Source organism: the organism of the source record quoted next, unplaced genomic scaffold (assembly GCF_019419815.1).
Source record: "Pyrus x bretschneideri cultivar Hongxiangsu unplaced genomic scaffold, Pyrus_bretschneideri_v1 Contig48, whole genome shotgun sequence".
Classification (NCBI taxonomy): domain Eukaryota; kingdom Viridiplantae; phylum Streptophyta; class Magnoliopsida; order Rosales; family Rosaceae; genus Pyrus; species Pyrus x bretschneideri.
Window position 1 is genome coordinate 415,532 of NW_025999785.1, and position 14,365 is coordinate 429,896.

At 39.3% G+C, this 14,365-nt stretch overlaps 4 protein-coding genes and 1 long non-coding RNA gene across 11 annotated transcripts; 2 read left to right on the forward strand and 3 right to left on the reverse strand.

Moving 5' to 3' along the window:
• Positions 1–315: 315 nt before the first annotated feature.
• Positions 316–6,458, forward strand: LOC103938532. 6 transcript variants are annotated; one of them, XM_048568483.1, is made up of 6 exons: positions 316–515; positions 1,955–2,875; positions 2,955–3,259; positions 3,341–5,072; positions 5,268–5,360; positions 6,176–6,458. In XM_048568483.1, exons 2-4 carry the CDS (start codon positions 2,041–2,043, stop codon positions 4,595–4,597), a joined length of 2,397 nt encoding a protein of 798 aa, XP_048424440.1. In that variant the 5' UTR covers positions 316–515; positions 1,955–2,040; the 3' UTR covers positions 4,598–5,072; positions 5,268–5,360; positions 6,176–6,458. The 6 variants fall into 6 exon arrangements, with proteins under 6 accessions (XP_048424440.1, XP_048424441.1, XP_009346821.2 ...); XM_048568484.1 differs by having other exon boundaries at positions 3,341–5,022; XM_009348546.3 differs by lacking the exon at positions 6,176–6,458 and adding an exon at positions 5,585–5,841.
• Positions 5,974–7,496, reverse strand: LOC103938553 (receptor-like protein kinase ANXUR2). Its single transcript, XM_018645289.2, has one exon. The coding sequence runs from the start codon at positions 7,267–7,269 to the stop codon at positions 6,133–6,135; it is 1,137 nt and encodes a 378-aa protein (XP_018500805.2). The 5' UTR covers positions 7,270–7,496; the 3' UTR covers positions 5,974–6,132.
• Positions 7,497–8,258: 762 nt separating this feature from the next.
• Positions 8,259–9,972, reverse strand: LOC125470062 (receptor-like protein kinase FERONIA). Its single transcript, XM_048568495.1, has 2 exons — positions 8,615–9,972; positions 8,259–8,583 (listed from the first exon to the last, which is right to left on the reverse strand). Exons 1-2 carry the CDS (start codon positions 9,699–9,701, stop codon positions 8,453–8,455), a joined length of 1,218 nt encoding a protein of 405 aa, XP_048424452.1. The 5' UTR covers positions 9,702–9,972; the 3' UTR covers positions 8,259–8,452.
• Positions 9,973–10,901: 929 nt separating this feature from the next.
• LOC125470063 lies at positions 10,902–12,174 on the forward strand. 2 transcript variants are annotated; one of them, XR_007252334.1, is made up of 3 exons: positions 10,902–11,443; positions 11,614–11,726; positions 11,828–12,174. It is a non-coding gene; the product is annotated as an uncharacterized LOC125470063 (long non-coding RNA). The 2 variants fall into 2 exon arrangements; XR_007252335.1 differs by having other exon boundaries at positions 11,831–12,174.
• Positions 12,175–12,397: 223 nt separating this feature from the next.
• LOC125470060 (receptor-like protein kinase FERONIA) lies at positions 12,398–13,835 on the reverse strand. Its single transcript, XM_048568489.1, has one exon. The coding sequence runs from the start codon at positions 13,679–13,681 to the stop codon at positions 12,458–12,460; it is 1,224 nt and encodes a 407-aa protein (XP_048424446.1). The 5' UTR covers positions 13,682–13,835; the 3' UTR covers positions 12,398–12,457.
• Positions 13,836–14,365: the final 530 nt, after the last annotated feature.

The window sequence follows — 14,365 nt, forward strand, 5'->3', positions numbered from 1 at the left end:
ATAAATATATTTTGAAATGACCATATAAAAGTAACATATTCAGAATTATCAGAAACAGCCACAAAGTAGTAACTGAGCGGGAGAGTTCATTGCATGTCCAGTGTTTTGAACTGTGGTGGAGCCCACAGACGAAAGAATCCGGTGGACCATACCCGTAAACACAAACTCTTGTGGGGGGCCACTGAACAGTGACGTCATTTCGAGATGGCGTGTCTTTTGGCGCGCGTGAATCAAAAGCTATCAGAGATGCTTCTTTTGTCTCCTTCTGGTTCTTGTATCCTCTTCCCGCGTGGACTTCACGTGCTTGGCCAAGACGGGACGCAAAAAGAAGAAACGTCTCGATGAGTCACTCAGTCACTGATAAATGCTCCCTCTCTCTCTCTCTCTCTCTCTCTCTCTCCTGTCTTTCAACTGAGGAACAGCAAGTAAACCGCTCAAACCTTCTCTACAAAAACACAGAGGTCTCACCGGCGGTGTGTGCACTGCTCCGACGTCGTTTTGCTGGCCGGACTCCGGTTTGATCCATCTCCTTTCTTATATACCCGATGCTTTCTGTTTCAAATATTTGTTTGTATGCTTTTCTCAGACATCAATTATTATTCATTATGCTTGCTTGTGGAAATTGCACAATTATCCTTTGATTGCTTCGTGGAAAACGAGGTTAGTGCTTGGAAACAAGAAAAAAGCAAAACAAATTTAGAAACTTTAAACAAGAACGATGCTAGGCAGCTCAATGAACCATCTTGGGTGCTTAATTAGTAAACCCATGTGAGAATACGAATGTAAATCGCCCTCGAACCGCGGAGGACATGGAGTTCTCTGCAATTGTTTAGCTTAGTGAGAAGTCCATGAATTGAGAGTGGAACATCATGGTAAAATTTGTGTTATTGGGATGTTTTGTTGGTTTTGATTTGGTGTAGATGTGTGTTGTTTGGAAACAGGTATGGTTTCGTGTGTTTGGTAGCTTATATGTGCGTGTTACGGTTTTTTATTTGATTAAATTTTGAATTCCCAGCTCTTCCTTAAAGTAAAAGCTGTGTTCTTGGGTGAATTGCGAGCTCTAAACTTGAAGTTCATGAATTCAATGTGTAACAGTAAAGTAAAAGTTGCGTTCTAGGAATGTTTTATGGTTTTTAATTTGGTATAGCATGTGTGTTGTTTGGAAACAGGAATAGTTTTCGTGTGTTAGGTAGTTTAATCGTGCATGTTTCGCTTTTGGACTGGGATAAATTTTGAATTTTCTGAGATCCTTACCCCTTGTTCAACTCTTACTGCACATGTAAAACCGAGGATTTAAGGCAGTAAGTCTCATTGTACATGTCAGTTCCTGGTATACATGAGTTTTATCATTTTTGGCTCGTTTGATGCCTGGGATTGGATTGGAATGGATAACACATATAATTGAACATATAGGTGAATCAATTTACGTTTTGAGGAGATTATGAGGAATGAAGGAAAGTTCTGCCGAATATTATCGCCATTTTGTAGGGATTGGAAGGGATAAGTTTCCTTCAACATACTCTGAATACAATGAGTTTCCAATCCAATCCAATCATGGGCACCAAACGAGCCCTTCCTCTTGTTGTCTTAACCAAACAAAAGTTTCAAAACAGAAGAAAGAAGGGAAAGAAAAAACAAAAGAAAATGTGCTTGTGAAGAACAAAGAAAGATTGAATATATAAAAAGTAGAAAAAAGCGGAAAAGAAGTCTCGGTTTTAACTATTCCAAACTGATTTTTTTTCAACTGTTTAACGTGTTTAGCAAATGAATACCCCATGTTTGACAATGTTAGTACATTTTTTGCGTGCGACAGTTCTCGTAAGAGTGATTACCATTTCACTGTAGACTTGGAATCTGTCGTTTTCCCCTCATCTATCATTGTATTGCTACTCATAAGTGTTTATTTGAGTCATCTCTTTTTGTTTGGTTAACTGGATTTTATTCCTTTCTGCAGGTTTTTGTGTGTTGAAAATGTGAGTCAACATAGTGGAAGAAATAGTGAGTGTGGAATTGCAGCAAGATTTCATTGTGAAACGTTAAATGTCAGGGACCAAAGCGCTTTTAACATACAAGCGAAAGCGGCGATCAAGAAAAGCTCTTGAAAAGGGACATGATTGCCATAATTCACTTTTTGTGGCTCTGAGTGACACTTCTCTAAGTAGAGAAGACTTGCAACTTCGTTTAATTGATAATAGTGCACCAGAAGACTATGACAGAAATGATTCTTCAATACCTGAGCCAATACGAAAATCAAGCAGACTGGAGAGTCTCGATGAGGGTCTCTCCCTTCACAAGAAAGTTGGCTCGTCCTCAAATACTAATAGTGAAGCATTGGTTGACGATGATAATGCTGGAGGGAAGTTAGTTTCCGGGTTGATGGGGAATGCTACTGAAATGACCGCTGATTTTGTCAGGCCGAGATCATCATCATTTGAAAAAAAAGGCACCTCTAAATGTGATGGTATTTTGCTAAGATTGAATGCATCAAACTTGGAAGTGACTGATCCATTCTCTAAAATTAAGGCGGATAACTTATGCTGCGATTCAGCTGTGCAGACCAAGTCGACTGCCCCATTAATTACTTTCTGCCGAAGGAAAAAAAGAATAAAGGATATAGATAAGTCTGATATACAAAGCAAATCTGTGCCTGCAGAAAATGATTGCTCATTGGTAACCAAATTGTGTAATTGTGTTTGTGCTAGTGCCGCTTCGTGCGAAGAAACTTCCCCTGAAAAGTGCTCCATAGATCATGAGACAGATTTGAAGCACTCCAGAGACAAAGCTCAAGTTTTGTCAAGTAATGATCTTAAAGCGACAGAACTCCCTTGTGTAGGCCAATCACTTCCTTTTTTGCACCTGTCCGTTATCCCAACCAGTAAGACTTCATTAATTTCTAGGCATGCATTATTGAACCAGTTACATTATTTTAACTGACAATACATTCTTACTAGCAGATTCATGTGGCACCGACTGCAATTTTGACTTAAACTTGAGTCCTCAACAGCAACCTAATATTGCTGCGCCAAAAACTACGGGGGGCTCCTTGGATTCTACTAGCCGAAATCATGCCGCTGTATTACATGAACTGTCTCCTCCACAAATGCCGGCTGTGAGAAATGAAAGAGTAGAAACTCGAGCTTCACAATTACACAGAGATGCATTTGAATTTTTAGAAGTTGGTGCCTGCTGCAAAGATAATGATGATAAAGTTGGTCCTCTGCTTTCCGAGGAATTTACTTCCAAAAACAAATGTCTGCCGGTAGGTTTTGTAAGTCTTGCTTTTTGGATATTTGGGGATAATTTGGCTGCCAAATAATTTTATTTATATTTTCATCTCCAGCTGTTTCCAGAAGAAAAAACCAGTGACATTTTTTGCCCGGTGATAACACAGCCTGAGGTACCTGCTTCTATAGCTTCAGAACGGAGAAAAGTTCTTCAGTTGGGAGGCCAGAATAATCAACCAAAACAAGGATCTCCTATATTTTTGGGTCTATCCTTAACCGAAAAACCTGTACTTGCAGGATGTGCTGCCAATACCTGCTTCAATACATCTCCCTTCTTGAACTCCATCATTGGAACAAGAGAATTCATCCGAGATGCAGCGCTCCAATCTTCCTCAAGCCATTTATCATCAGTTTTGAAACACAAGATTATGCATGACAGTGTTGTAAGCCAAGCAAGAGCTTTGAATGAAAGGGGTAGTTTTCATGACAATTATATGCCATATAATACCATGTGGTCTGAAGAAGAGTTGGATTTTCTATGGATGGGCGTGAGGAGATATGGACGGGACAATTGGAATGCTATGTTAAGGGATCCAAGGTTGCACTTCTCACCATGGAGGGTGGCAAGGGACTTAGCTGAGAGGTGGGAAGAGGAACAGTCAAAACTTTTTAGTGGTTTATGTGTTCCACAATTAGGATGCAACTACTTCTCGGGTCCAAAAAGAAGAATATGGAAAGAAAATACAACAGACATAACCCAAGTTTCACTTGGCGATGTTGATGCTCATAGAGGAGGTAATGCCTCGAGGAGGCCACTATTCAAGTCGGCTTATATTTGCAACAATGGCAATGGAAATCCCCGGAGGCCTCTTGGTTACACAAAAAGGACATCTCGTTTTGAAATTGGAAGGGACAATTATGAAGATGATGAATTTAGTGTTCCAAATAGAAGTAGCAGTATTCGAAGGGGCAAGTTATTATCGACTGACGGCCCCACAACTTGTGTTGGAGCAAAGGGAAATTTACCCCACTGGCTCAGAGAAGCTGTTGCTTCTCCACCGCCAACTGTGCCTTCAACTGTTTCATCAATTGCTCATTCAGATAGGTTGAATCTCACCCTTCTCGGATTTGATCCTCGGGGATCACATTTTGCGCCAAGAAATGAAATGCAGTCTACTTGTGGTGGTTTAATAGTAAATGACTCACAGCCATTAAGTACTGCTCCTCTTTTCAACTACTCATCGGTAGGACTAGGGATGGGGAAAAGAAGGGATTATTCTCGTCACGCGGGTAAACAAGACGACGTAATTATTATAGACAGCGATGGTTCTTCTGAAGAGACTATATCTGATGATTGTAGTGCAAGGCTGTAGCTTCAAGGTAGCTTGGCAGGTGGAATTCTGTTTGTATATACGGGAAGCTGTACAAAGGTGGTGTACACAGTTTGTTATTCAGGCAATTTGTAAATGCAAGGAATAAAAGGGAACTTGGAAGTCTAAAACAGACTGATGAATGGATTGGTGGTTTATGCTTATAAGCGAATTGTTCTCATAAGTCAGCTGCGAATTTTGTGAGGAAGTCAGCTGATTATGCACTGAAATAAGCTGTCATTCCCGTAACGTGGCACCAGGACCTACTGTATAAATAAAACATTCTCAACCTGTAGATGATGATGACGGAACCTAGTACTGTGTATTGTGACATGTCTGATGTTCTATAAGATCAACTTTTCCAAGCTGGAAGAGGGTGGTACTTTCCGATGGCACAGGATATCAACTAGCTAAGGATATATTTGATGGTAAGGTTTCAAGAAAAGAATTCTTCGAATTGCAGATAAAACTTATCCCGGTGAGGTTCTGCCTTGTGCGTGTGTGTGCTTGTCTGTGTTTTCTTTTGTTTTTGTTTTTGTTTTTATTTTTATTTTGGTGTTTCTTGGGTCAAATATACCATCAGTAGGAACTACTTTAAGTTTGCAATTTGTGTCTTGTTTGGAATTCTAATCTATAAAATCTCTTTTGAATTGTGTATTTCTGATTGCAATAGTTCATGGTCGAATCAAATACGGATGATGATGAGGAACATTACAAGGAAGTCGCTCCCCGAGACCATGAGAAAGACTATGGAGAAGAAGAGAAGGTAGTTTAACAAGTTCATGTATTTCCTGGTTTGCATTCTTTTGTTTTGAAGATTTGGCTCCTAAATTCGTTCATTGCTTCGTAATACATCAATGTTGAATCGTACTGATTCTAATTTAATACGAGGGTTATTGTCCCAGCAGTGCAAAAAATTATGCTCTATGTATACAAGTAGACATACCAATGTTGAATTGCATGCATTAATTTAATACTGAAAATTTGCAGCAGGATTGCAACTAATGGTACAGAAAACGGAGTTAGGAAACCAGAGAAGCTATATTTCTTCGGTGACTAGAAGAAGCTGAAAATAACTCTTTCGATTTGCATAGTCGCATATATTTTCTCTGCTGATGGTTGTGATTTTCTAATGATGTACTGAAGGGTCATTTGCTTAGTTCGAGTCTCGACCGTTGACTTTCGTTGTTTATGTATTTTTGAAATACTTGGTATAATTGATTATGGCAACAGAGGCTTGATGGTAACCGTTGTCAAAATCCATTTAAAACATTTTCAAGGCTGAGATTGGAAACCAAGAATGGTTAGATTTATGAGTTTAACTACAAGTTTTTTTGACATATAGAGGAATGAAACGAAAAAATATGTAGTGTTCCTCGGACAGATAAACCAAAGTTTATTTCTTTCAAGAGTAGAGTTATTGCATATCACAATATTTCTTCGATGTTATTGCTTCCCTGTTAGAATCAAGGCTAGCAATGCTATCAACAGAAGCTGCCTCATCAGTACTAAAAGGATTTCGCCCATACCCATAACCATTACAGATGATTTTTGATCTCAGAAAGTGATATATTTTCGTAGGTATAGTCCTCCATGTCATGGGCAGGAGGAGGAGGAGCAAGAGAAGTGCTTGCACTTGTCCCCAACTCCTTGAGCTGCTTGACGGCGTCTGCGCTTTCCTGCAACTCCAGTGCGCACTCAAGTTCCACCTGCACTTCACCCATCGTGGGCCGTTCAGCTCCTGTCCGACGCTGGCATCTCACGGTGATGTTCATAAATTTTTTCAAACAATCTGGAGCTACTTTTCCCATCAGAAATGGATCAATCATAGCAGGGAAAGTCCATACCCTTTTCCCACGTTCAAATCTCTCTCTTGAAACAGATTTGGCACACAACACTTCAAGTAACACCACTCCAAATGAGAAGACATCCGATTTTTCGGTAAGTTGCTCGGACATTGCATACTCTGGATCAAGATACCCGACTGTACCAGACACCCGCGAGTTTAATTTGATTAATACATTTGACAAGACAGGAGGACCCATCTTGGACAACTCGAAGCCGGAAAGCTTGGGCACCAAGTTTTGGTCCAATAGAACGTTGGAGCATTTCACATCTCGATGGATGACAGCATGCTTAATCCCTGCGTGGAGGTAGTGTATTGCGCGCGCCGCCCCAATACAAATTTTCAGCCTTTGCTTCCAAGTCAAGGGAAAGGGATGTTTATTTTTAATATTGGAAGGATCAAAGAGGTAATCAGAGAGGGAACCGTTGGGCATGTAGTCGTAGACAAAGATACGCTCTCCATTCGTTTGGCAGAATCCGATGAGAGAGATGATGTTGGGGTGGCGCAGCTGGCATAGTAGCAGTACCTTCTCCCTGAACGCACACATTCCCTCTATTGAATCTTCGGAAAAGCGCTTGATTGCAACGTCTTTCCCGTCCTCATCCCCATGGACCTTAATACGCCCTTTGTATACTGTGCTATAGCCACCCTTATCAATACATAAGGTTTGGTCGAAACATTGAGTTGCTGCAGTGATCTCAGCAAGTGTAAAACGACGGCATAATTCTTCTGGAAACGCCCAATCATTTTGTTTCTTCTTCTCTTTTTGTTTCTTCTTCCGAAGAGAGAAGAAACGAGAGATAGACTGCGCAGTTCGCCCCATCACCATGCATCAAAGACATGGACTCACAAAGTGATCTTCCTCATCCTCTTACATTATGTAGATTCGAGAGAGAGGGTCCAAAATTATTAACCAGGTCCAAAGACCAAGACTTCACGTTACAGAAAGTCAACTGAATCTTTTTACGATATGATTTTTCCGATAAATCCAACAAGCGTGAGCTGTGCTCATACCCCACTTTCCGCGGATAAGACCACTTTCACTTTATGTAATTGAATTTACTTTGTAATGTATTTCACGGATCCAACCGTTTATCTTTTAAGTCTTTCCTCATAGACTAATGCTACTAAATTTCATACAAATCCAAAACCATATGATAATCAGATTATTTTTAGGCGTATATGATGGTCAGAAAAAATAACTTCATTCAAATCCAAAACCATATAATAATGAAATTATTTTTAGGCATAGATGACGGTAAAAAAATAATAATTATTTTAACGTTTCCTTGCAAAACCTTAAATAGGTTTAGCAAGAATGATCTATTTAATGAATTAAAATATAAACTATTCGTATCTTTAAATAAAGTTACAAAGTGTGAGTGAAAATATGATAGCCATTTTGTGTGTTGTGCACTTGTGTATGAATTGATGAATGTTGTGTTATTTTTTTCTCAGCCGTTCCAATGCTCCTGTTTATGGGAAAATAGATAATGATGGGAAAACATAATGATGACTCTTTTTCCTTTTGCTTTCCCTTTTTCCTTCTTTTTCCCTTGCTTCTTTCGGTGCCACCATCACCCTTCTTTCTTTCCCTTCTCCTTTTCCGTCATTTACTCTGAATTGGAAAATAATTGAAGGGATGTGCGGATATTACATGATCATAGAATAGGCCCACATTCATATCAAATAATTTCATGTTACACACGCCAGATTGGCAAACTCATCATTTTCCTAACCAGGAAAAATGATCATTTCCGAATGTCTTCCATTTAATCCTCATATTCCACAAATTTGAATTTTTGAAATTTGATCCAATGACAACAAATAGAGAGTCCCATTAAAAATTTTAATAACTTTAGCAGTTGAATCAAATGCCAACACCCCAATACATGATTTTTTCTCTACCTTCACCTTCCTACGAGTTCCTCAAAGTATACCAAATTCACTCCAATACAGCAATTAGCTCTATGGACATTTGGTTTTCTTGTGTATGACATTCGAAAACAACCTTAATTTACATATAGAGGAATATATGAAACCAAAAAAATCTGCAGCGTTCCTTGGGTAGAATCAAGGCTAGCAATACTATCAACAGAAGCTGCCTCATCGGTACTAAATGATTCTCGCAAATACCTATTACTATCAATACTAAATGTAGCAATACTATCAACAGAAAGTTTCATTGATCTCAGAAAATGATAAATTTTCGTAGGTATAGTCCTCCATGTCATGGGCAGGAAGAGGAGCAAGAGATGTGCTTGCACCTGTCCCCAACTCCTTGAGCTGCTTGACGGCGTCTGCGCTTTCCTGCAACTCCAGTGCGCACTCAAGTTCCACCTGCACTTCACCCATCGTGGGCCGTTCAGCTCCTGTCCAACGCTGGCATCTCACGGCGATGTTCATAAATTTTTTCAAACAATCTGGAGCTACTTTTCCCATCAGAAATGGATCAATCATAGCAGGGAAAGTCTCACCCCTTTCCCCACATTCAAGTATCTCTCTTGAAACAGATTTGGCACACAACACTTCAAGTAACACCATTCCAAATGAGAAGACATCAAATTTTTCGGTAAGTTGCCTGGACATTGCATACACTGGATCATTGATTAATACATTTGACAAGACAGGAGGACCCATCTTGGACAACGCGAAGCCGGAAAGCTTGGGCACCAAGTTTTGGTCTAATAGAACGTTGGAGCATTTCACGTTTCGATGGATGACAGCATGCTTAATCCCTGCGTGGAGGTAGTGTATTGCGCGCGCCGCCCCAATACAAATTTTCAGCCTTTGCTTCCAAGTCAAGGGAAAGGGATCTTTATTTTTAATATTGGAAGGATCAAAGAGGTAATCAGAGAGGGTACCGTTGGGCACGTAGTCGTAGACAATGATACACTCTCCATTTTCTTGGCAGAATCCGATGAGAGAGATGAGGTTGGGATGGCGGAGCTGGCATAGTAGCTGTACCTCCGCCCTGAACGCACCCATTCCCGCTTTGGATAAGCGCTTGATTGCAACGTCTTTCCCGTCCTCATCCCCATGGACCTTAATACGCCCTTTGTATGCTGTGCTAAAGTCACCCGTATCAATACGTAAGGTTTGGTCGAAACATTGAGTTGCTGCACTGATCTCAGCAAGTGTAAAACGACGGCATAATTCTTCTGGAAACGCCCAATCTTTTTGTTTCTTCTTCTCTTTTTGTTTCTTCTTCCGAAGAGAGAAGAAACGAGAGACAGACTGTGCGGTTCGCTCCATCACCATGCATCAAAGACATGGACTCACAAAGTGATCTTCCTCATCCTCTTACATTATGTAGATTCGAGAGAGAGCGTCCAAAATTATTAACCAGGTCCAAAGACCAACACTTCACATTACAGAAAGTCAACTGAATCTTTTTACGATATGATTTTTCCGATAAATCCAACAAGCGTGAGCTGTGCTCATACCCCACTTTCCGCGGATAAGACCACTTTCACTTTATGTAATTGAATTAACCGAACGGCGCTGTGTAGAAACCCGGCCCACATTCACACAAACATATATACGGTATACCTACTTAGACCCAGTGGCGATGACTCGGTGTCATAAGTTAATCGTGCATTGTTGTGTTTTAAATTTCTTACCATACTCCATTATTAATTATTTTATAGGATTCATTTTGTAATGTATTTCAAGGATCCAACCGTTTATCTTTTAAGTCTTTCTTTATAAACCAATGCTACCAAATTTCATACAAATCCAAAACCATATGATAATCAGATTATTTTTAGGCGTATATGATGGTCAGAAAAAATAATTTCATTCAAATCCAAAACCATATAATAATGAAATTATTTTTAGGCGTAGATGATGGTAAAAAATTAATAATTATTTTAACGTTTCCTTGCAAAACCTTAACTAGGTTTAGCAAGAATGATCTATTTAATGAATTGAAATATAAACTATTCGTATCTTTAAATAAAGTTACAAAGTGTGGGTGAAAATATGATAGCCATTTTGTGTGTTGGGCACTTGTGTATGAATTGATGAATGTTGTGTTGTTTTTTTCTCAGCCGTTCCAATGCTCCTGTTTATGGGTAAATAGGTAATGATGGGAAAACATAATGATGACTCTTTTTCCTTTTGCTTTCCCTTTTTCCTTCTTTTTCCCTTGCTTCTTTCGGTGCCACCATCACCCTTCTTTCTTTCCCTTCTCCTTTTCCGTCATTTACTCTGAATTGGAAAATAATTGAAGGGATGTGCGGATATTACATGATCATAGAATAGGCCCACATTCATATTAAATAATTTCATGTCACACACGCCAGATTGGCAAACTCATCATTTTCCTAACCAGGAAAAATGATCATTTCCGAATCTCTTCCATTTAATCCTCATATTCCACAAATTTGAATTTTTGAAATTTGATCCAATAGCAACAAATAGAGAGTCCCATTAAAAATTTTAATAACTTTAGCCATTGAATCAAATGCTAACACTCCAATACATGATTTTTTCTCTACCTTCACCTTCCTACGAGTTCCTCAAAGTATACCAAATTCACTCCAATACAGCAATTAGCTCTATGGACATTTGGTTTTCTTGTGTATGACATTCGAAAACAACCTTAATTTGCATATAGAGGAATATATGAAACCAAAAAAATCTGCAGCGTTCCTTGGGTAGATATAAGCAAAGTTTATTTCTTTCAAGAGTAGTATAATTGCATATCACAATATTTATTCTAAGTCATTGCTTCCCTGTTAGGATCAAAGCTAGCAATACCATCAACATAAGCTGCCAGATGAGTACTAAATGAATCTCACGGCCACTCCCACAAATATATTATATGGTAAATGTTTGTTGAACTCAGAAAATGATATAACTTGGTAGGTATAGTCCTCCATGTCATTGGCCACATCAGGAGGACGAGGAGCAAGAGAACTGCTTGCAGTTGTCCCAAACTCCTTAACCAAAAAGTTCTTCCCGAAAAGTTCTTCGAATTGCAGATAAAACTTATCCCGGTGAGGTTCTGCCTTGTGTGTGTGCGCGCTTGTCTGTGTTTTCTTTTTGTTTTTGTTTTTATTTTTATTTTGGTGTTTCTTGGGTCAAATATACCATCAGTAGGAACTACTTTAAGCGTGCAATTTGTTACTTGTTTGGAATTCTGATCTATAAAATCGCTTTTGAATAGTGTATTTCTGATTGCAATAGTTCATGGTCGAATCAAATACGGATGATGATGAGGAACATGACAAGGAAGCCGCTCCCCGAGACTATAGGAAAGACTATGGAGAAGAAGAGAAGGTAATTTAACAAGTTCATGTATTTCTGATTGCAATAGTTCATGGTCGAATCAAATACGGATGCTGAATTGCATGCATTAATTTAATACTGAAAATTTGCAGCAGGATTGCAACTAATGCTACAGAAAACGGAGTTAGGAAACCAGAGAAGCTATATTTCTTCGGTGACTAGAAGAAGCTGAAAATAACTCTTTCGATTTGCATAGTCGCATATATTTTCTCAGCTGATGGTTGTGATTTTCTAATGATGTACTGAAGGGTCATTTGCTTAGTTCGAATCTCGACCGTTGACTTTCGTTGTTTATGTATTTTGAAATACTTGGTATAATTGATTATGGCAACAGAGCCTTGATGGTAACCATTGTCAAAATCCATATAAAACATTTTCATGGCTGAGACTGGAAACCAAGAATGGTTAGATTTATGAGTTTAACTACAAGTTTTTTTGACATTGTTCTCGTCTAACTTTCAACGAAGCTGGTAGTTTATTCTTCCAACATGATTTTTTCTTTACCTTCACCAACCTCCGAGGGCCTCGAAGTAGACCAAGTTCACTCCGATACGTGCAATTAGCTCCTACGTACATTTGTTTTTCCCGTGTATGACATGCGAAAACTACATTTAATTTGCATATAGAGGAATGAAACCAAAAAATCAGTAGCGTTCCTCGGATAGATAAGCCAAAGTTTATTTCTGTCAAGAGTACGGTTATTGCATATCACAATGTTTCTTCTATGTTATTGCTTCCCTGTTAGAATCAAGGCTAGCAATACTATCAACAGAAGCTGCCTCATCAGTACTAAATGATTCTCGCAAATACCTATTACAGAAAGTTTCATTGATCTCAGAAAATGATATATTTTCGTAGGTATAGTCCTCCATGTCATGGGCAGGAAGAGGAGCAAGAGATGTGCTTGCACCTGTCCCCAACTCCTTGAGCTGCTTGACGGCGTCTGCGCTTTCCTGCAACTCCAGTGCGCACTCAAGTTCCACCTGCACTTCACCCATCGTGGGCCGTTCAGCTCCTGTCCAACGCTGGCATCTCACGGTGATGTTCATAAATTTTTTCAAACAATCTGGAGCTACTTTTCCCATCAGAAATGGATCAATCATAGCAGGGAAGGTCTCACCCCTTTCCCCACATTCAAGTATCTCTCTTGAAACAGATTTGGCACACAACACTTCAAGTAACACCATTCCAAATGAGAAGACATCAGATTTTTCGGTAAGTTGCCCGGACAATGCATACTCTGGATCAAGATAGCCTATTGTACCAGACACCCGCGAGTTTAATTTGATTAGTACATTTGACAAGACAGGAGGACCCATCTTGGACAACGCGAAGCCGGAAAGCTTGGGCACCAAGTTTTGGTCCAATAGAACGAGGGAGCATTTCACGTCTCGATGGATGACAGCATGCTTAACCCCTGCGTGGAGGTAGTGTATTGCGCGCGCCACCCCTATACAAATTTTCAGCCTTTGCTTCCAAGTCAAGGGAAAGGGATCTTTATTTTTAATATTGGCGGGATGAAAGAGGTAATCAGAGAGGGTACCGTTGGGCATGTAGTCGTAGACAATCATACACTCTCCATTTTCTTGGCAGAATCCGATGAGAGAGATGAGGTTGGGGTGGCGGAGCTGGCATAGTAGCTGTACCTCCGCCCTGAACTGACTCACTCCATGTCTTGAATATTTGGAAAAGCACTTGATTGCAACGACGTCTATCCTGCCCTCATCCCCGTCGACCTTAATACGCCCTTTGAATACTGTGCCAAATCCACCCTTACCAATACATAAGGTTTGGTCGAAACATTGAGTTGCTGCGCTGATCTCAGCAAGTGTAAAACGATGGCATAATTCTTCTGGAAACGCCCAATCATTTTGTTTCTTCTTCTCTTTTCGTTTCTTCTTCCGAAGAGAGAAGAAACGAGAGACAGACTGCGCAGTACGTTCCATCACTATGTATCTAAGACATGGACTCACAAAGCGATCATCTTCATCCTCTTACATCATGTAGATTCGAGAGAGAGGGTCCAAAATTATTAACCGGGTCTAGCTGCGTCAGGACTCAAAAGTCCTCCAAAATCCGTTTACGCTATGATTTTTCCGATAAATTCAACAATTGTGAGCTGTAATCATACCCCACTTTCCGCGGATAAGACCACATTCACTTACGTAATTGAATTGAAATAATTGAAAGCCACTGTGGCCCACATTCACACAAACGTATATACGACATATGGTATACCTACTTAGATCTGCTGTCGGTGACTCGATGTCATAAGTTAATCACGCATTGTCTTGTGTTTTATTTTTATCACTACAATGCCTAATTATTTATTTTATAGAAACCACTTCGTAATATATTTTAACGATGTAACTATTTATCTTTTATGTCTTCCTTCATAGATGAATACAACCAAATTTCATCCAAATTCAAAATTGTATGACCGTCGGATTTTTTTATAGGCGTATATGATGGTAAAATTAAATGATAGTTATTTTAGTATTTTTTTCACTTACATAACCTTTTTCGTCTATTTTCTTAACTACAAATGATTTTTTTTTTTTTTTGCAAGGATGATCACTGAATGATGAATTGAAATATAATAAGTTCGGATCTTAAAAAAAAAATATTAC